Genomic DNA, 24002 nt, shown 5'->3' with positions numbered 1-24002 from the left:
TCGGCTTTTCTTATTGTTACGTCTTTCAGATTTTTTAGTTGTTTCGCTGCTTCTTTGAGTCGTGGGGTTAAGATTGTAGATGAATATGTTCCTCGTTTTTTCCCTGCTTCTGCAAGTAGTTCAGCTTGAAGTGTGTCAGTGGTGATGACTTTTTTGTTGTCTTCTAGCTTATGGATATCGTCCAGAAGCATTTCGATTTCCAGGCGTTTTTGATGCATCTTTGGTTTAGATAAGAATTGACAATTTAGACCAAGATTTAAGAGGTCTCGTTGGTCCTGGGTAAGATCATAAGAAGTCAGGTTAAAGTAGCCATCTTTAGGACGAGGGATTTTTAGCTGTCCACCGTTCAGGGATGTTAACTTACGGAGTGTCTTTGTTTCTACAAGAGTTTTATGTTGTTGTTTCAGGTTAAATAGTTCACTGTTGATGGTTTGTTTGAGTTGGATAGGGATGTCGTACTGGGTCCATTTGTTTAACAGATGCTCCGCCTGCTCTATAAAGGTTTGGAGGGCTTCCTTCTTCTTGTTTAGTTGATGCCGAATGAGCTCTTGCCTATACCTATAGGTAAACTCTGTATTGCGGACTGCTGGGTCATGTGGGTTTATATTGGTGTATACTGGCAGCAGGTTTTCTTTCAAACATGTTTCATTGAATATGACCGCATTAAATACAGAATATGCGGTCATATTCAATGAAACATGTTTGAAAGAAAACCTGCTGCCAGTATACACCAATATAAACCCACATGACCCAGCAGTCCGCAATACAGAGTTTACCTATAGGTATAGGCAAGAGCTCATTCGGCATCAACTAAACAAGAAGAAGGAAGCCCTCCAAACCTTTATAGAGCAGGCGGAGCATCTGTTAAACAAATGGACCCAGTACGACATCCCTATCCAACTCAAACAAACCATCAACAGTGAACTATTTAACCTGAAACAACAACATAAAACTCTTGTAGAAACAAAGACACTCCGTAAGTTAACATCCCTGAACGGTGGACAGCTAAAAATCCCTCGTCCTAAAGATGGCTACTTTAACCTGACTTCTTATGATCTTACCCAGGACCAACGAGACCTCTTAAATCTTGGTCTAAATTGTCAATTCTTATCTAAACCAAAGATGCATCAAAAACGCCTGGAAATCGAAATGCTTCTGGACGATATCCATAAGCTAGAAGACAACAAAAAAGTCATCACCACTGACACACTTCAAGCTGAACTACTTGCAGAAGCAGGGAAAAAACGAGGAACATATTCATCTACAATCTTAACCCCACGACTCAAAGAAGCAGCGAAACAACTAAAAAATCTGAAAGACGTAACAATAAGAAAAGCCGACAAAACAGCAGCATATGTATTGATTCCTACCCATGAATACATGAACAAAATTAGCGACATCCTAAGTGACGACTCCAAATTTCAACGAATCACGAGGAACCCAGTAGAAGACCTTAAGCGGAAAGTAAACAAAACAATTACAGCAATCAACGCAAAGAAAGGTAGTGTGCATTTCAATAAACTTCAAAGCGACTATGGCTTAGGATATGCCTACGGCAATGTTAAGACGCATAAACCAGGTAACCCACTACGCCCTATAATCAGCCAAATACCAACCCCAACTTATCACCTGGCAAAGAAACTCAATGAACTCCTAACTCCATACACTCCAAGTAAGTTTAGTCTACAATCATCAGCAGATTTCCTAGAATTGATCAAATCTACCCAGCCCGATGGAATCATCGCTTCCCTGGACGTTGAATCCCTTTTTACCAACGTCCCAGTCGACACAACCATAGGAATGATACTGGACAGAGTATACAGAGACGAGAGCACCCCCAAATTAGACATACCTGAGCCACACTTGAAAAGTCTTCTCGAAGCATGTACAAAGGAAGCCCCTTTCATCAGTCCACAAGGAGACATGTATTTACAAATAGACGGAGTAGCAATGGGCTCCCCCTTAGGAGTTTTATTTGCTAATTTTTATATGGGAACCATCGAAGATAGGGTCTTCAGTAGCAGACAAAAACCAACTGTATACTGCCGTTATGTAGATGACATATTCGTAATAGTAAAAGACTCAGATGAACTAATTGACCTAAAAAGACACCTAGAGAGAGAGTCAGTACTCCGATTTACACATGAAAATAGTGAAAATAACAGTCTGCCATTCTTGGATGTACTAATAACAAAAACAGGAACCTCTTTAAGCACCAACGTATATACCAAGCCCACCAACATAGGATTATGCCTGAACGGTAGAAGTGAGTGCCCCCAAAGATACAAAGCCAGTGTTCTCAATGCTTATATTCGTCGAGCGCTTACCCACTGCTCTGAATGGAGCAACGTGAGTAGAGAGTTTGAAAGAGTAACTCAGGTATTGGTGAACAACGGATATAGCAACGCGGAAATAAACGCTGCTATAAGAAGACACTTGGACCGTTGGTATAATTCAGAACCTAGAACAGAAACCACAACACCCCCAATAAAATTATATTACAAATCAACCATGCACAGTGAACATATAAAAGAGGAAAGAATAATGAAAGAAATAATCCGTAAAGGAGTAAAAAGCACTACTCCTAACCAAAACATAAACCTGATAATATTCTACAAAACCAAGAAGACTTCCGAACTCCTTATCAAAAACAGCCCGAAGCCGACGGAGAACCCTCTACAGCAGTCAAGCGTTGTATACATGTACACTTGCCCCCACGAAGGATGTAACCTTCAATGTAAGTACATAGGTATGACGTCGACCAAGCTGACGAGGCGTTTGACATGCCATCTTCAATCTGGTGCCCCTAGGAATCACATGAGACAAGCCCATGACATTACTCTAACAAGAGAAATGTTGAACAAGAATACTTGCATAATAGACAAAACCCAAGATTCAAGAAGATTACAAATTCTTGAGGCAATTCACATAAGAATAGAGCGACCTACCATGAACACCCAAATCACGGAACTATTTACTCTACTCACCATGAGAGTAAGGACAAGACAAGAACATATCGATGCCAACACAGAAGACAATGTCCAACATAACAGGCCAATTACACTGGATTAATCTTTGTGTTTAGATAGGAGATGCCTCGTATGGGCCAATAAGCCTTCTGCAGCCCCTATGTTTATCCCTTATGTATCCCCCCATGTTTTCACCTTCATTGTATTATCACCTGACCTAATGCGGGTATAAAATCAACTAGTATTGTAAGATCTGTTCACTTGAGAATGAACCATGGAGGTTCGAAACGTCGTGCAAATTATACAAATAAGTGTAATACACTCTATAGTAAATCACTTCTTTTCTTCACCTTAAAGTACGAAAATGAGTTTTGGAGAACTCCTATTTCAATTAAGCCCTGATGCTAAGAAAATAGTTAGAGGGATAGAAGCCCTAAACCAGAAAATAATAAATACAGAATATGCGGTCATATTCAATGAAACATGTTTCAAAGAAAACCTGCTGCCAGTATACACCAATATATATATATATATATATATATATATATATATATATATATATATATATATATATATATATATATATATATATATATGTCGTACCTAGTAGCCAGAACTCACTTATCAGCCTACTATGCAAGGCCCAATTTGACTAATAGGCCAAGTTTTCATGAATTAATTGTTTTTCGACTACCTAACCTACCTAACCTAACCTAACCTAACTTTTTCGGCTACCTAACCTAACCTAACCTATAAAGATAGGTTAGGTTAGGTTAGGTAGGGTTGGTTAGGTTTGGTCATATATCTACGTTAATTTAAACTCCAATAAAAAAAAATTGACCTCATACATAATGAAATTTGTAGATTTATCATTTCATAAGAAAAAAATTAGAGAAAATATATTAATTCAGGAAAACTTGGCTTATTAGGCAAATCGGGCCTTGCATAGTAGGCTGATAAGTGCGTTCTGGCTATTAGGTACGACATATATATATATATATATATATATATATATATATATATATATATATATATATGTCGTACCTAGTAGCCAGAACGCACTTCTCAGCCTACTATGCAAGGCCCAATTTGTCTAATAAACCAAGTTTTCTTGAATTAATTGTTTTTCGACTACCTAACCTACATAACCTAGCCTAACCTAACTTTTTTGGCAACCTAACCTAACCTAACCTATAAAGATAGGTTAGGTTAGCTTAGGTAGGGTTGGTTAGGTTCGGTCATATATCTATGTTTATTTTAACTACAATAAAATAAAATTGACCTCATACATAATGAAATGGGTAGCTTTATCATTTCATAAGAAAAAAATTTGAGAAAATATATTATTTTAGGAAAACTTGGCTTATTAGGCAAATCGGGCCTTGCATAGTAGGCCGAGAAGTGCGTTCTGGCTACTAGGTACGACATATGTATATATATATATATATATATATATATATATATATATATATATATATATATATATATATATATATATATATATATATATATATATATATATATAGGGGGATACCACCTCTGGTGCAATTATAGGGACCCACAGCCTGAGAGAAGGGAACACAGAGCATTCAGGGAAAAACTTGCCATTTAACTCTGAATACGAAAGAGTGTTCGCTTCTCCTACCACCCCTCTTTTTTTTTATTATGGTGTACACTTTATTATGCAAGGTTATACAGTAACATCTGATTTTATACAAAATGAATTTTGTATAATATATATATATATATATATATATATATATATATATATATATATATATAAACTAATATATATATATATATATATATTAGTTTATTTTGATAGCAGTCTTTCTTGTACACATATGTTATTAAATATAACCGAAAAAGTAAGATTAATAATTCTAACACGAATTTTCTCAATATTTCTTTTCACTGTCGGTGGTAATTGAAAAATCAATTCTCCAAAATTCCTTTTTTCTTTTAGTCTGACGCGACACTTGAACGGGTTTCGTAATAACTTATTATATTTTCAAAGACTTTAGTTTACACACACACAACTATAACCTGCAAATACTAAACAAAGTTTTACTATGCTATCATTTAAACAGCTTTTATTTTATATACCCGCATTTGGATGAGGTGATATGTTACAACAGTTTCGAATGAGGTGAACAAAACTTTCAACACAAGATAGAGCAAACTTTCAATACAAGACAGAACACGGTGCATTGGGTATAAATTGGATAAATTAAAGGGACGAATGGAAGTAACTGCAAAGGGCCTATTGGCCCATTTTTCTTGATGCTTCTATATTGGAGCGGAGTCTTGAAGTGGGTAGAATATAGTTGTGCATTAATTGGCTGTTGATTGCTGGTATTGACTTCTTGTTGTGTAGTGCCTCGCAGATGTCAAGCCGTCTGCTATCGCTGTATCTATCGATGATTTATGTGTTGTTTGTTAAAACTTCTCTGGTGATGGTCTGGTTGTGGGAAGAGACTATATGTTCCTTAATGGAGCCCTGTTGCTTATGCATCGTTAATCGCCTGGAAAGAGATGTTGTTGTCTTGCCTGTATACTGAGTTCTTTGAGGCTTACAGTCCCCAAGTGGGCATTTGAAGGCATAGACGACGTTGGTCTCTTTTAAAGCGTTCTGCTTTGTGTCTGGAGAGTTTCTCATGAGTAGGTTGGCCGTTTTTTTGGTTTTATAGTAAATCGTCAATTGTATCTTCTAATTTTTGTCTGTAGGGATAACGTTCCTATTAACAATATCTTTCAGGACCCTTTCCTCCGTTTTATGAGCTGTGGAAAAGAAGTTCCTGTAAAATAGTGTAAAATAGCGGGTAGAACCCACTACCTACCCACTTCAAGACTCCGCACCAATATAGAAGCATCAAGAAATATGGGCCAATAGGCCCTTTGCATTTACTTCCATTCTTCCCCTTTAAATTTACCCAATATTACCCAATTTTTCGTGTTCTGTCTTGTGTTGAAAGTTTGTTTTCACCTCATCCAAAACTGTTGTAACATATCACTTCACCCAAATGCAGGTATATAAAATGAAAAGCCGTTTGAATTATAGCATAGTAAGAACTCTGTTTAGTGTTTGCAGGTTATAGTTGTGTGTGTGTAAATTAAAGTCTTTGAAAAATGTAATAAGTTATTATGAAACGCGTTCAAGTGTCGTGTCAGACTAAAAATAATAATGAATTTTGGAGAATTGATTTTTCAATTACTATCGACAGTGAAAAGAAACATAAGAAATATTGAGAAAATTCGTGTTAGAATTATTAATCTTACTTTTTCGGTCATATTTAATAATATATTTTTACAGGAAAGACTGCTACCAAAATATACTAATATATATATATATATATATATATATATATATATATATATATACTATTATAACATTTTCATTAAAACATTAATATATGTTAAGGTGACGTGCGGTACGTGGTGGTGGCCATAACCGGAGAGACAGTATCATGGCCAAGGTTCATGACGGAGAGAGAGGCGGTACTGAGTGTGAGCGCCGCCACGCCTCACGCTCCCACCAACGCTTCCCTTAACACTCAAGCTATCGTCTCTACTGCTGAAAATGTCGAGTAAGTTCCAAGCTGTTATTTGGTACATTTTTATAACTCGCCATAAACATAGAACATTTTGATTAGCAGAAGAACTTACTACAATTCCGTAGTGCTTGACTGAAGGTGAAGGAAAGACCTAATTTATGTTCAGGTATATTAAAAACAACATTCTCTTAGTTAACCAACACCCGAAGGTGCTGTATACAGCGTTGTGGCTGTCACAACACTGTACTCACCTAGTTGTGGGGTGGGAGCTTTCGCTCTTTCCTCCCGTCTCTACATCAACTGGTGTACATGTTCCTCAGCCTGAACGGAAAAAAATATTTCTAATGTCTTTGTGGCTCATTTGAGTACTAAAGTTCCACCTGTGTTCCACCCATTTATAATAGATTGCCTTTGTCCACCCTGTCAATTCCTCTAAGAAGTTTGTAGGTGGTGATCATGTCTCCCCTTACTCTTCTGTCTTCCAGGGACGTGAGGTTTAGTTCCCGTAGCCTTTCCTCGTATGTCATACCTCTTAGTTCTTGGACTTGTCTAGTGGCATACCTTTGAATCTTCTCTAACTTTGTATTATGTTTAACTAGGTATGGACTCCAAGCTGGAGTTGCCGACTCCAGGACTGGTCTGACATATGTTGTATACAAGGTTCTGAATGACTTTTTATGCAAGTTTCTAAAGTTATTTCTTATGGTGCCCAATCCAGCATATGCCGCTGATGATATCCTTTTGATATGGCCTTCTGGGGGACAGGTTTGGTGTGATATCAACCCTCAGATATTTCTCTCTCATTGACTCCTGCAGGAATTCCCCTCCCAGATGGTACCTTGTGTTCAGCCTCCTGCTCCCTTCATCTAATTTCATTACTTTACACTTACCTGAATTAAATTTTAGTAACCATTTTCTAGACTATTCCTCCATTTTGTTCAGGTCGTCCTGGACAGACAGAATATTGTATTGTATATACAATATTTACAAATTGTATATTGCATATAGTACCTTGAGAAAGGATGTAAGTTACATCCTAAAATCTGGTTTTGATCTTTCCTTCACCTTGGTTTTTATTAATAATAATTCATTTTAATTGTGTTGTTTGAACAATAATTTGCAATATTATGGTCACAATAAGTCTATATCAATGCAAATTTATTTATTAAAGTAACAAATATATCATATTAAACCATCAACATTGTATCATAATCTTAGTTCGGAACATTTGACTAAATATACTTCAAACATAATCAGAATTATTTTCCATGTGATTATACTCTACCTAAAGTTATTTCTCATTTTCCGAAGAACCAATTTGTTCTTTTATATATAAATAATATGGTTTGAGAGCTGTGCCATTCACTTGCTTCCTTAAGCAAGGTCATGCTGTTCCCAGAGATAAGGCTGTTCAATGTCAAGGAAGGTTAACATTTGGCGCCAGTGTTATAACCTAAGGAAGGTTCATTCATCTATACTCAAAACCCTTCTAGCTCCTTCAAAGAGATTGCCAAGGAGCACTCTGAGGTGAAGCTCTCAGCTCTGCTGGCGCTCGGGGCGGCAGCCGTCCTCTGCCCTGTGACCTCACGCCCTGGGGTGCTGCCCCCATTGGTCAACTCCTTCACGTGACCTGTCCTGACCAATCGCCAGGCGGCTGGCGCCCTCGCCCCTTGGCAGGAACTCGGTCTCCTTGTCGCCATATTGCAATCCTAAAGGGCGTAAACCTCTTTCAAGCCCAAAACGAAAATTGTAAATTTACTCCACATGATAACCTTGACTACTCTTTATATATATCAAAATGCTCCTTGAATTACATTGAATGTACGGAATGTAGAGATACAAAATGATACAAACAAAATTTGGATGCAAAAATTGAACAGTAAGAGGAAATAAAAGGAAGTTTGCTTCCTAGAGACGGTAGATTTCCTCCAACTCCTCCGACGCCGGGCAGGAAGCCGTCTTCCTTCCTCATCGCTTTCTCCCTTCCTCCCATATTTTCCCTTCCTTCCTTCCCTCTTTCTCCCTCTCTCTCTCCCTTCCACAACCTCCAACTTTCCCCTTACCTTATTTTCCCCTTCTCACTCACCTTGGTCCTCCCATCCGTCTTCTCCTATCCCCCCCCCACTCCCCCTCCTCTTGTAACCCCATCTCCCCCCCCCTCCCACTCACGCTTCATTATCCTTGTATGTCCTACAATGTTACCAATAGCATAATAGGATTACAGCAAGGTTTACCATTTCATTATAATAGTAAATGACCGTCACACAGAATGCAATAGTTTACCATTCAAATTTTTTAATACCTATACCTATAATAGCATCTTATTGCTTCGTAATTACAATTATTACTTAACCTATACCTATAATAGGTTAAGTAATAATTGTAATTACGAAGCAATAAGATGCTTATCTTAACATACTAAGAAGGTTAGGTAAGGTCGGTGTTTTCTATGAAGCTTTTCAAGGTAAACTAGTATGTCACATATGCACGTATTTAATAAGTCAATATTGACTATACGAAAGTGCGAGAACGGGTTGCCCAGCTTCCCCACCCCCTATTGTCTCTCTCTCTCTCTTCCCAGGTCCCTCTCTTCAACTTTTTTTCCCTATCACCAATCTCCTTTCCGACCTCTCCTTCCCTCTCTCCCACACCCCCCCCCCCCCTCTCCCACCTCATTCCCCCAGTCTCCAATCTCCCTTTTTTTCGCACTTCTCGCCCTTCTCTCATATCTCCTCCCCTCTCTCCACCTGTCTTCCCTTTCTCTCCTTCCCTTTCTTCAAACATCCTCCTCTAGCCCGTGTTGTTCTCTGTATGCCTGTCAGTCTCTCTCTCCTTCTGTCTCTTGCTCATTCTCTCTCTCCTTCTGTCTCTTGCTCATTCTCTCTCTCTCTCTCTCTCTTTCTCTCTCTCTCTCTCTCTCTCTCTCTCTCTCTCTCTCTCTCTCTCTCTCTCTCTCTCTCTCTCTCTCTCTCTCTCTCTCTCTCTCTCTCTCTCTCTCTTATAACAATTATATATCAAGCCACCATTGGCATGTAGGTTGTGTGCCAGTGGGAGGAGCCTTGTGGTGTGGAATATTACACACTGTAATATACACCTGTTTACTTTGAGACAGGAGCAGGGCTTGTGAGAGCTCTTAAAGCTGTTTGATGATTGTTTGTTTGATGCTAATATTGCGAAAGTATGAATAGCAGCCAATTTATTTTAATTTTCATTAGATCAGTAAATAATGGTATATATAACAAACAAAAACATATGTTTTTTAATTAGCTTTTAATATTTCGCTAGGAGTAGCTAGCAGGCAATAACACAAATTGTTGTGGATGGGTCAGAATGTGATCCCTGGCGCGTTGTTCCATCTGGAGTTTTGACGATCCCGACCAGCCTATGTCTGTCCTGTACCCCAGACACTTCATCCGACAAAGTTGGATGAGGCCAGACCCCAAGAGTCTGGCCTTCAACTTTGGACAGACAGACCTTCTCTTTTCCTTTAACCTTTTATCGTTTATTGATTTATATTCAATGTGACAGAAAAGGTGATATCGATGATTCAAGCACGAATCATCTCTTTATTTCCTATGTTCTTCACTTGTGACGGAAGTTGAAAATTAACTCGCCGAAGATCATTTCACAGTTTGATATATCTTGATGCTGAGATGCGTTTGAAATATCTTGAAATATCAGTTTAACTAATATATAACATTTCTAATAAATAGTGATGGAATCAACATTTTCACGATTTTTTAAACTTTTTACATTTAAGTGATATTAGTTTTGCAAGCACCGTTTGGTAATGACATTTTGTTTTGTTTGTTACAGATGGCGTCCAGGAGTGTCACGCACGATAGTTCACATAACGTGTCAAGAGTGTAGGGAAGGAGAGACTATAGAGAAGGCCCTCAAGGCTCGCGACGTGACCTACCATCTCATCACCAAGCTCAACATCATCATGGCAGCACCCAGTGAGAAAGAGTCACTAGACATGGCTCACAAGGTGTATGGATTCGATGAGAGACTTGTGTTTCTCACAGGAGGTAATACTGATAAGCACTATCTCGCCTGTGTACAAGATAGGGGTTCCCATAATTTTCCCTCGTCGGCTCCAATAATGTTCCCATAAGATTGATGACTAAATACACAAAAGGCTTTTGTAATTTGTAATATAGGCCCCTGGTGGTATATTTTAGAACCGTTTTGCACCTTTTTTATGGTGGATAAGTCCTCGAGCAATATCTCACAAACCATTAAGCATTACCATACTCTTTATAAATTTTAGATCTTTCAAATGTGCTCATCTTTACAGTCTTGAAATTGTGTTGTTATTTTTTTTTTTGCGCGCACACACACACACACACACACACACACACACACACACACACACACACACACACACACACACACACACACACACACACACACACACACTCCCTAGAACTAAGTCTAGTTCTGACTAGTCCTGACTAGAACTGACTAGTCCCAGAACTAAGAGGCATGAGTTACGAGGAAAGGCTGCGGGAAATGCATCTTACGACACTGGAAGACAGAAGAGTAAGGGGAGACATGATCACAACCTACAAAATCCTCAGAGGAATCGACCGGGTAAACAAGGATAAACTATTCAACACTGGTGGGACGCGAACAAGGGGACACAGGTGGAAACTGAGTACCCACATGAGCCACAGAGACGTTAGAAGGAACTTTTTCAGTGTCAGAGTAGTTAACGGATGGAATGCACTAGGCAGTGATGTGGTGGAGGCTGACTCCATACACAGTTTTAAATGTAGATATGATAGAGCCCAGTAGGCTCAGGAATCTGTACACCAGTTGATTGACAGTTGAGAGGCAGGACCAAAGAGCCAAACCTCAACCCCCGCAAGCACAAATAGGTGAGTACAAATAGGTGAGTACACAGTGTGTGTGTGTGAGCCTTAAGAGGTCAAGAGGCACCTATTGGAGCTGGATGTGAGAAAAGCTGTTGGGCCAGACGGAATCTCACCATGGGTATTGAAAGAGCGTGCAGTAGCACTTTGTTTGCCACTCTCCATAGTGTATAGTAGGTCACTGGAAACAGGAGACCTACCAGAAACATGGAAGACGGCTAATGTAGTCCCAATATACAAAAAGGGTGACAGACAAGAGGCACTGAACCTCCAAGTTAAGGCCAGTGTCCTTAACTTGTATATCATGCAAGGTGATGGAGAAGATTGTGAGAAAAAACTAGTAACACATCTGGAGAGAAGAGACTTCGTGACAACCCATCAACATGGGTTCAGGGAGGGTAAATCTTGCCTTACAGGCTTAATAGAATTCTACGATCAGGTGACAAAGATTAAGCAAGAAAGAGAAGGATGGGCGGACTGCATTTTTTGGACTGTCGGAAAGCCTTTGATACAGTACCCAATAAAAGGTTGATGCATAAGCTGGAGAGACAGGCAGGAGTAACTGGTAGGGCGCGCCAGTGGATAAGGGAATACCTAAGCAATAGGAAGCAGAGAGTTACAGTGAGGGGTGAGACCTCAGATTGGCGTGAAGACACCAGTGGAGTCCCACAGGGCTCTGTACTCGGACCAATCCTGTTTCTGATATGCGTAAATGATCTCCCGGAGGGTATAGATTCATTTCTCTCAATGTTTGTTGACGATGCCAAGATTATGAGAAGCATTAAAACAGAGGAGGACAGCTTGAGGCTTCAAGAAGACCTGGACAAGCTGCAGGAATGGTCGAACAAGGGGTTGTTAGAGTTTAACCCCAGCAAATGTAATGTAATGAAGATAGGTGTAGGGAGCAGGGGACCAGATACAAGATATCATTTGGGATATGAAATAATTCAAGAGTCAGAGAGAGAGAGAGAGAGAGAGAGAGACCTGGGATTGATATCACGCCAGACCTGTCCCCTGAAGCTCATATCAAGAGGATAACATCAGTGGCATATGCCAGGTTGGCTAACATAAGAACAGCCTTTAGAAACCTGTGTAAGGAATCTGTCCCCTGAAGCTCATATCAGGAGGATAACATCAGCGGCATATGCCAGGTTGGCTAACATTAGAATGGCCTTTAGAAACCTGTGTAAGGAATCTTTCAGAACATTATATACCACATATGTCAGACCAATCCTGGAGTATGCGACTCCAGCATGGAGTTCATATCTAGTCAAGCATAAGACTAAACTGGAAAAGGTTCAAAGGTTTGCCACCAGACTAGTACCCGAAATGAGGGGGTATGAGCTACGAGGAGAGACTACGGGAATTAAACCTTTCGTCACTGGGAAACAGAAGAGTTGGAGGGGACATGATCACCACATTCAAGATTCTCAGAGGAATTCATAGGGTAGATAAGGACAGACTATTTAACACAAGGGGCACACGCACTTGGGGACACTGGTGGATATTGAGTGCCCAAATGAGCCATAGAGACGTTAGAAAGAATTTTTTTAGTGTCAGAGTGGTTGACAAATGGAATGCATTAGAAAGTGATGTGGTGGAGGCTGACTCTATACACAGCTTTAAGTGTAGATATGATAGAGCCCAGCAGGCTCAGGAATCTGTATACCAGTTGATTGACAGTTGAGAGGCGGGACCAAAGAGCCAGAGCTCAACCCCCGCAAGCACAATTAGGTGAGTACACACACAGCGCACAATGGCAAGGATCTTTAATGAATCACTTATGTCGGGAGAATTACTTTATTGCTGGAAGAGGGCAAATGTTGCGCCGATTTTCAAGAAAGGTGATAGGGAGGAGGCACTTAACTATAGACCTGTATCACTGACAAGCATCCCCTGTAAAATACTTGAGAGAATAATTAGGCTACGACTGGTTACACACCTGGAGAACGTTAGGTTTGTGAACAAACATCAACATGGGTTCTGGAAAGGAAAATCTTGCCTAACAAACCTTTTAGAATTTTATAATAAAATAACGAGGATAAGACAGGACAGAGATGGTTGGGCAGACTGCATATTTCTGGACTGCCAAAAAGCCTTTGATACAGTACCGCACATGAGACTGCTGTTCAAACTCGAGAGGCAGGCGGGGGTGGGGGGGAAAGGCCCTAGCATGGATAAGGAACTACCTATCAGGAAGGAACCAAAGAGTTACAATAAGGGGCGAGAAGTCGGACTGGCGAACAGTAACGAGTGGAGTACCTCAAGGATCGGTGCTGGGACCAATTCTATTTCTAATATATCTGTTAACGACATGTTTACAGGAGTAGAGTCCTACATGTCAATGTTTGCGGATCACGCCAAGTTGATGAGAAGAGTTGTGACAGATGAGGATTGTAGGATCCTCCAAGAGGACATGAACAGGTTGCAGAGACGGTTAGAGAAATGTCTACTGGAGTTCAACACAAGCAAATGTAAAGTTATGGAAATGGGACTAGGAGATTGGAGACCAAAGGGACAGTACACAAAGAAAGGGAACTGCCTACCTGTGACGACGCGAGAAAGAGACCTGGGCGTGGACGTAACACCTAATCTATCTCCTGAGGCACATGTAAATTGGAGAACGACAGCAGCGTACTCTAAACTGGCAAAAGTTAGAACATCATTCAGAAACCTAAGTAAGGAGGCATTTAAGGCGCTATACACTGCCTACGTGAGGCCAGTCTTCGAGTATTCCGCCTCATCATGGAGTCCCCATCTGAAGAAGCACATAAGGAAACTGGAAAAGGTTCAGAAGTTTGCAACGAGACTCGTCCCAGAGCTACGAGGGATGGGGTATGAGGAGCGCCTGAAGGAACTGTGCCTTACGACACTAGAATGAAGAAGCAAGAGGGGGGATATGATAGGAACGTATAAAATACTCAGGGGGATTGGCAGAGTGGACCTAGACGAAATGTTCACACGGAATAGTAACAGAACGAGGGGACATGGATGGAGGCTGGAAACTCAGTTGAATCATAGAGATGTTAGGAAGTTTTCTTTTAGCGTGAAAGTAGTGGAAAAATGGAATGCACTTGGGGAACAGGTTATGGAAGCAAACTCTATTCATAATTTTAAAATTAGGTATGATAGGGAAATGGGACAGGAGTCATTGCTGTAAACAGCCGATGGCTGGAAAGGCGGGATTTAAGAGCCAATGCTCGATCCTGCAAGCACAAATAGGTGAGTACAAATAGGTGAGCACACACACACACACACACACACACACACACACACACACACACACACACACACACACACACACACACACACACACACACACACACACACACACACACACACACACAATCGCGGCTGGAACAAATTCAGAGGAAGGGGTGGAACAGGAAGCCGGGAAGAAGGGAGTATTCTAGCAAATGTGGGATGAATTCAGTGAAGGACTGAGGGTAATGAGGGAGACAGTAGCCAACCTGCAGGATGAACTTTGCAGGATGCAGGATTTACAGTCTCCGTGGTGTAGTGGTAAGACACTCGCCTGGCGTTCCGCGAGCGCTATGTCATGGGTTCGTATCCTGGCCGGGGAGGATTTACTGGGCGCAATTCCTTAACTGTAGCCTCTGTTTAACTCAACAGTAAAATGTGTACTTGGATGAAAAAACGATTCTTCGCGGCAGGGGATCGTATTCCAGGGACCATAGGATTAAGGACTTGCCCGAAACGCTACGCGTACTAGTGGCTGTACAAGAATGTAACAACTCTTGTATATATCTCAAAAAAAAACAAAAAAAACTAAGGGCAGCAAAGGAGGAGATAAGATGCCTGAAGGAGACTCCTCTGCAATACCAGACACAAACCGTGCCTCAGGGAGATGGGAATGCTACTGTGGAGGAGACCTCTACACCTCAGCTCTCATTTGCTACAAGGCTTAAAAAGAGCCCTGAAGCTAGGTCTGCAGTTAGGGAAGTTGCCATGGAAGTGGCTTCCTCTCAGGAAGCAGCTAGATGTATTAGCCGGCTGATAGAGAGAAAAAGAGCAGTAGTAGTAGTAGCAGGCATTAAAGAGCAAACAGGGGTCAGCCCAAAGGAGCGGAGAGACAAGGACAAAAGCATAGTTACCGAGATCCTTAAAAAGGTAAGGATGGAGGGAAATGAACAAAATGTTAAAAAGGTTTTCAGGCTTGGAAAGTACAACAAGGACAGAGACTGGATGATAAAGGTGGTATTCAGGAGCGAAATCACGAAAGAGGAACTGTTAGCAAGGAAGAGCGGTCTAGCAAATGTAGAAAAGTTCAAAAAAGTATTCCTGCAGAGGGATATGACAAGGGAAGAGAGAAAGCAGGCAGCAGACGTGAGGAAGGAGCACAGGGAGAGAGAAAGGAATCGAGGAGCCACAACCCTGAACCCTACAATCCCAGAGGGGAGTGGGGAACCCTCCTCAAACAGTGCAACAGCCACAGGGAGTGGGGCACCACCCCACATTCTACCCAACAGACACCCTACCTGCCCCATCCCCTGTCAGCCCCCCCACTAAGTACCCCCCTAAGGCACCCTACCCCCAACCACCCCTCCTCCCACTCACCCCTCCCCCAGGACATCCCTTCTCCCCCATCCCCCAAGCCCTCCCTTCTCCCACATGCCCTCCCGTCTCTCCCACCCCCAAGCCCTCCGTTCTCCCCCGCCCCTCTAAGCCCCCCACTCTCCTCCACCCCACCTAAGTCTTCCCCTCTCCATCACTCCCCTAAACCCTTCCCTCTTCCTCACCCACCTCAGCCTTCCCTCTCCCCCCACGCCCCCCAAGCCCTCCCCACTTTTCTGCCCCCCCCAAGCCTCTTCTCCCCATGTTCCCCCAACCCTCCCCCTCTTACCCTCCCCCTCTCACCCACCCCCTTACTCTCCCCCCCTCTCACCCACCCCCCTTACCCTCCCCCTCCACTCCTACCCCCCCCCCCCATGCCCTTCCTCCTCCACCAGTCTCCCCGTACCAGATCCTTCCAGCTCCCGCTCACCCCAGATCCCACAGTTCTCCCCCCCCCCCCCAGAGGAGAAGCAGAAAAGAGTCAGTTTCAGGGTAATGTACTCAAACATAAATGGGATCATAAGCAAGGCAAGTGAACTAAGGGAAAGGGCACAAGAAGTGAACCCAGATGTAATCGGACTCACTGAAACAAAACTCTCTGGAAATATAACGAATGTCATTTTGATTCCAGAGAGTTATTTTTTTATTATTATTATTATAATAAAAAGTGTTATTTAGAGAGAGCTATTTATTTTTTAGTTATTTATTTTTAGAGTTTTTTAGAGTTATTTATTTATTTATTTTTCCTTATTACTGTGTACTCCTGTACACAGTAATAAGGAAAGAGAGGGAAGGTAGGGGAGGAGGTGGAGTGGCCCTACTCATGCGAAAGGAATGGAGTTTTAAGGAGATGGCTATACCGGTCTGTGAGGGGTTTCAAAGACTACATAGCAGGCACCATGACAATGGGAGGACCAAGAATAGTAGTAGCAGTAATATACCCAGTCAAGAGTATGAAAACAACAACATGGCAGTTAACACTATAAATGAGAGGGCAGCCTCTGCTTCCTGTAGAAATAGATCCCACCTGCTCATCATGGGGGACTTCAATCACGGAAGGATTGACTGGGAGAACAAGGAACCGCATTGAGGCGAGGATACATGGAGAGCCAAACTATTGGAGGTGGTGACTAGAAACTTTTTAACCCAGCATGTCGGAGAACCCACAAGGATGAGAGGAAATGACAAACCAGCGAGACTCGACTTAGTCTTCACTCTGAACGACTCTGACATAAGATAAATCGGTTTTGATGCCCCAGTAGGAATGAGCGACTACAGTGTACTGGTGTTTGAGTACTTGATTGAAGAAGGGTTATTGAACTCGAGGAGGGATACCGAAACAAAAGGTTAGCATACCGAAAGGGAAACTATGAGGAGATAAGAAAATTCCTAACAGATATAGCATGGGAAACAGAGCTCAGGGAAAAGACGGCCCAAGACATGATGGACTACATCACGCAGAAGTGCAAGGACGCAGCAAACAAGTTTGTCCCAGTCCAAAACGAAAACAGTGAAATGAAGATGAGAAACCCGTGGTTTAATCAGAGATGTAGGCTAGCTAAGCAGCAAAGTAAAAGGGCATGGAGAAACTATAGGAATAACAGGACACTTGAGAGCAGAGAAAGATATCAGAATGCCAGGAATGAATATGTCAGGATGAGAAGAGAGGCAGAAAGACAATACGAAAATGACATCGCAAGCAAGGCAAAGACTCAGCCTAAATTGCTGCATAGCCACATCAGGAGAAAAACAATAGTAAAGGAACAGGTTATGAAATTAGGAATAAGGGAAGAAGGATTCACTACAAACGACAAGGAAGTCTGTGAGGAACTGAATAAGAAATTCCAGGAGGTCTTCACCTTAGAGCAAGGAGAAATCCCAGAGAAAAGAGAGGGAATAGCTAACCAGGAACCACTGGAAGAGTTTGAGATTGCCAGCGGGGAAGTAAGGAAGTGTTTATTAGAGTTGGATGTGACAAAGGCTATAGGCCCAGATGGAATCTCCCCTTGAATACTAAAGGAAGGAGCATAAGAACTGTGCCCGCCACTCTCCATAGTTTACAACAAATCACTGCCAGAAATTTGGAAAGCGGCTAACGTAGTCCCGATATACAAGAAAGGGGATAGACAGGAGGCACTGAACTACAGGCCAGTGTCCCTAACCTGCATACCATGTAAGCTGATGGAGAAGATTGTGCAAAGAAAGCTAGTGGAATATCTGCCGCGAAAGAACTTTGTAACACAGCATCAACATGGGTTCAGGGATGGCAGGTCCTGCCTCACAGGGTTACTTGAATTCTACGACCAGACAACAAAAATCAAGCAAGAAAGAGAAGGGTGGGCAGACTGCATATTTTTGGATTGTCAGAAAGCCTTTGATACAGAACCACACAAGAGGCTAACGAAAAAGCTGGAGATGCAGGCCGGTGTGAAAGGGAAGGTACTCCATTGGATAAAGGAGTACTTAAGCAACAGGAGACAACGAGTCAGTGTGAGGGGTGAGGTCTCAGATTGGTGGGACGTTACAAGTGGAGTCCCGCAGGGATCAGTCCTTGGACCTATACTGTTTCTGATATATGTAAATGATCTCCCAGAGGGTATAGAATCGTTTCTCTCAATGTTTGCCGATGATGCAAAAATTATGAGGAGGATTGAAACAGAGGATGATAGTAGGAGGATACAAGATGACCTAAACAGACTGAGTGAATGGTCCAACAAATGGCTGTTGAAGTTTAACCCAAGTAAATGCAAAGTAATGAAACTAGGTAGTGGAATTAGGAGGCCAGACACAGGATACAGAATAGGAGATGAAGTACTCAATGAAACGGACTGAGAGAAAGATCTAGGAGTTGATATCACACCAAACCTGTCTCCTGAAGCCCACATAAAAAGAATAACGTCTGCGGCATTTGCGAGGCTGGCTAACATCAGAACAGCGTTCAGGAATCTGTGTAAGGAATCATTCAGAATCTTATACACCACATATGTAAGACCAATCCTGGAGTATGCGGCCCCCAGCATGGAGCCCGTACCTTGTCAAGCACAAGACGAAGCTGGAAAAAGTCCAAAGGTATGCCACTAGACTAGGCCCAGAACTAAGAGGCATGAGATACGAGGAAAGGCTGCGGGAAATGCACCTTACGACCCTGGAGGACAGAAGAGTAAGGGGAGAAATGATCACAACCTACAAAATCCTCAAGGGAATCGACCGGGTAAACAAGGATAAACTATTCAACACTGGTGGTGCGCGAACAAGGGGACACAGGTGGAAACTGAGTACCCATGTGAGCCACAGGGACGTTAGAAGGAACTTTTTCAGTGTCAGAGTAGTTAACGGTTGGAATGCATTAGGCAGTGATGTGGTGGAGGCTGACTCCATACACAGTTTCAAATGTAGATATGATAGAGCCCAGTAGGCTCAGGAACCTGTACACCAGTTGATTGACAGTTGAGAGGCGGGACCAAAGAGCCAAAACTCAACCCCTGCAAGCACAAATTGGTGAGTACAAATAGATGAGTACACACACACACACACACACACACACACACACACACACACACACACACACACACACACACACACACACACACACACACACACACACACACAAGGATGAGAGGCAATGACGAACCAGCGAGACTCGACCTAGTCTTCACTCTGAACGACTCCGACATAAGAGAAATCGGTTTTGAGGACCCAGTAGGAATGAGCGACCACAGTGTACTGGTGTTTGAGTACTTGATTGAAGAAGGGTTATTGAACTCGAGGAGGGATACCGAAACCAAAAGGTTAGCATACCGAAAGGGAAACTATGAGGGGATAAGAAAATTCCTAACAGATATAGCATGGGAAACAGAGCTCAGGGGAAAGATGGCCCAAGATATGATGGATTACATCACGCAGAAGTGCAAGGACGCAGCAAACAAGTTTGTCCCAGTCCAAAAGGAAAACAGAGAAATGAAGATGAGAAACCCATGGTTTAATCAAAGATGTAGGCTAGCTAAGCAGCAAAGTAAAAGGGCATGGAGAAACTATAGGAATAACAGGACACTGGAGAGCAGAGAAAGATACCAGAATGCCAGGAATGAATATGTCAGGATGAGAAGAGAGGCAGAAAGACAATACGAAAATGACATCGCAAGCAAGGCAAAGACTCAGCCTAAATTGTTGCATAGCCACATTAGGAGAAAAACAACAGTAAAGGAACAGGTTATGAGATTAAGGATAGGGGCGGAAGGATTCACTACAAATGACAAGGAAGTGTGTGAGGAATTGAATAAGAAATTCCAGGAGGTCTTCACCTTAGAACAAGGAGAAATTCCAGAGGTAAGTGAGGGAATAGCTAACCAGGAACCACTGGAAGAGTTTGAGATTACCAGTGGGGAAGTAAGGAAGTGTTTACTAGAGTTGGACGTGACGAAGGCTATAGGCCCAGATGGAATCTCCCCTTGGGTTCTAAAGGAAGGAGCAAGAGAACTGAGCCTACCACTCTCCATAGTGTATAACAAATCACTGGCAACAGGGGAACTGCCAGATACTTGGAAAGCAGCTAACGTAGTCCCGATATACAAGAAAGGGGATAGACAGGAGGCACTGAACTACAGGCCAGTGTCCCTAACCTGCATACCATGCAAGCTGATGGAGAAGATTGTGCGAAAAAAACTAGTGGAGCATCTGGAGCGAAGGAACTTTGTAACACAGCATCAACATGGGTTCAGGGATGGCAGGTCCTGCCTCACAGGGTTACTTGAATTCTACGACCAGGCAACAAAAATAAGGCAAGAAAGAGAAGGGTGGGCAGACTGCATATTTTTGGATTGTCAGAAAGCCTTTGATACAGTGCCACACAAGAGGCTAGTGCGAAAGTTGGAGATGCAGGCTGGAGTGAGAGGGAAGGTACTCCGGTGGATAGAGGAATACCTAAGCAACAGGAGACAACGAGTCTGTGTGAGGGGTGAGGTCTCAGATTGGCGAGACGTCACAAGTGGAGTCCCGCAGGGGTCAGTCCTTGGACCTATACTGTTTCTGGTATATGTAAATGATCTCCCAGAGGGTATAGATTCGTTCCTCTCAATGTTTGCCGACGATGCAAAAATTATGAGGAGGATTGAAACAGAGGATGATAGTAGGAGGCTACAAGATGACCTGGATAGACTGAGTGAATGGTCCAACAAATGGCTGTTGAAGTTCAACCCGAGTAAATGCAAAGTAATGAAACTAGGCAGTGGAAACAGGAGGCCAGGCACAGGATACAGAATAGGAGATGAAGTACTTAATGAAACAGACAGAGAGAAAGATCTAGGAGTTGATATCACACCAAACCTGTCTCCTGAAGCCCACATAAAGAGAATAACGTCTGCGGCATATGCGAGGCTGGCTAACATCAGAACGGCGTTCAGGAACCTGTGTAAGGAATCATTCAGAATCTTGTACACCACATATGTAAGACCAATCCTGGAGAATGCGGCCCCAGCATGGAGCCCGTACCTTGTCAAGCACAAGACGAAGCTGGAAAAAGTCCAAAGGTATGCTACTAGACTAGTCCCAGAACTAAGAGGCATGAGTTATGAGGAAAGGCTGCGGGAAATGCACCTCACGACACTGGAAGACAGAAGAGTAAGGGGGGACATGATCACAACCTACAAAATCCTCAGGGGAATCGACCGGGTAAACAAGGACGAACTTTTCAACACTGGTGGGACGCGAACAAGGGGACACAGGTGGAAGCTGAGTACCCAAATGAGCCACAGAGACGTTAGAAAGAACTTTTTCAGTGTCAGAGTAGTTAGCAAATGGAATGCATTAGGAAGTGATGTGGTGTAGGCTGACTCCATTCACAGTTTCAAATGTAGATATGATAGAGCCCAATAGGCTCAGGAATCTGTACACCAGTTGATTGACGGTTGAGAGGCGGGACCAAAGAGCCAGAGCTCAACCCCCGCAAGCACAATTAGGTAAGTACAATTAGGTAAGTACACACACACCCACACACACACACACACTGGGTGTGTGTGTGACCATCCAGTTTTAAATGTAAACACTTGTTAGTTTTGTAATTTACTTTCACGAGCAAAATTTGCTAATTTTTTAGGTGATGCACGCTCCTTATACCACATTACCTATCATACTACCCCCCCCCCCACACACACACACGGCTCGGTGGCCGAGTGGACAGCGTTCTAGACTCGTGGACCTAGGGACTGGGATTCGATCCGTGGTCCATAGAACATGCTGAGTGTTCTCAGCATGTCCTCCCCACTACTGCAACACCTAGCAGTAGTGTGTGTGTGTATGAATAAACACACACACACACACACACACACACACACACACACACACACACACACACACACACACACACACACACACACACACACACACACACACACACACACACATACACACACACACACACACACACACACACACACACACACACACACACACACAAATGAAAAGGAAATGTGTGAAACATTAAACGAAAAGTTCCAAAGTGTGTTTGTACAAAATGAAATCTTCAGGGAACCAGACACAATAAGAATTCCAGAGAACAACATAGAGCACATAGAGGTGTCTAGAGACGAAGTGGACAAAATGCTCAAGGAGCTAAATAAGAACAAAGTAGTTTGTCCAGTAGTCCAGTAGTTTGTCTTTGTTTGAACAAAGTCCAGATGGAGTTTCACCATGGGTTCTGAGAGAATGTGCTCCTGAGCTCAGCATTCCACTTCAACTGATTTTTCAGGCATCCCTGTTTACAGGAGTTGTAGCTGATGTGTGGAAAAAGGCTAACATAGTTCCAATCTACAAAAGTGGAAGCAGGGAAGACCCCCTTAATTATAGACCGGTATCATTGACAAGTGTAATAGTCAAAATATTGGAAAAAATAATTAAAACTAAATGGGTAGAACACCTGGAGAGAAATGATATAATATCAGACAGACAGTATGGTTTTCGATCTGGAAGATCCTGTGTATCGAATTTACTCAGTTTCTATGATCGAGCCACAGAGATATTACAGGAAAGAGATGGTTGGGTTGACTGCATCTATTTGGACCTAAAAAAGGCTTTCGACAGAGTTCCACATAAGAGGTTGTTCTGGAAACTGGAAAATATTGGAGGGGTGACAGGTAAGCTTCTAACATGGATGAAAAATTTTCTGACTGATAGAAAAATGAGGGCAGTGATCAGAGGCAATGTATCGGACTGGAGAAATGTCACAAGTGGAGTACCACAGGGTTCAGTTCTTGCACCAGTGATGTTTATTGTCTACATAAATGATCTACCAGTTGGTATACAGAATTATATGAACATGTTTGCTGATGATGCTAAGATAATAGGAAGGATAAGAAACTTAAATGATTGTCATGCCCTGTCATGGTACATTGGGGGTTAAAGGAGAACATAGAAATGAAGTTAATTTTACATTCTTATAAAGCTACTAGCACGCATAGCGTTTCGGTCAAGTCCTTAAACTAACAGATAATAATAAGTAGATAAATTACAATAAAATTGACAAAAAAGGTTTACAGGTACTTCGTAAGAAATTTTGACACAAAAACAAAGATTAGAACAATACACAATAATAACAATACACTATAATATACAAGGATTACTAGGTACATTAGGATAATATTTCAGGATTATACATTGGTTCACTGTAGCACAATTTGAGGATCATTTCAAAGATTAATGCAGTATAATATGCAATCAAAATAACAACCATGATATCAGAGGATATCTAAGATTACAATGGTAAAGTAATATGCTTAGGTGCAAATAATAGGGGATTGGGTAGCACCAGCTACAGTGTGAGGTGAAGCACTAGGTAGGAAGCTATGATGAAATTAGGTTCTTTTTTGGTTTTATTTTTTAATAAGGCAACAGTTTGACAGTGTTTCAATTCATTAGGGAGTGAGTTCCACAGACTAAGTCCCTTTATTTGCATAGTGTTTACACAGATTAAGTTTGACTCTGGGGATATCAAAGAGATAATAATGTCTGGTGTGGTGGGCATGTGTTCTATTACA

At 42.1% G+C, this 24002-nt stretch overlaps 1 protein-coding gene across 2 annotated transcripts in view; it reads left to right on the top strand.

The window, feature by feature from the left end:
- Positions 1–24002, top strand: part of LOC123770249 (uncharacterized) — a 407808-nt gene that overhangs the window by 366395 nt on the left and 17411 nt on the right. For both annotated transcript variants that reach the window (XM_069339938.1, XM_069339939.1), the window contains 2 exons: positions 6391–6556; positions 10340–10554. In XM_069339938.1, coding sequence (XP_069196039.1) covers positions 6391–6556; positions 10340–10554 — 381 coding nt within the window. The remainder of the gene's footprint in view (positions 1–6390; positions 6557–10339; positions 10555–24002) is intronic.

This window comes from Procambarus clarkii, chromosome 42 (assembly GCF_040958095.1).
Source record: "Procambarus clarkii isolate CNS0578487 chromosome 42, FALCON_Pclarkii_2.0, whole genome shotgun sequence".
Lineage (NCBI taxonomy): Eukaryota > Metazoa > Arthropoda > Malacostraca > Decapoda > Cambaridae > Procambarus > Procambarus clarkii.
The sequence above is the reverse complement of the archived record's forward strand: the minus strand, read 5'-3'. Positions and strand labels throughout refer to the sequence as shown.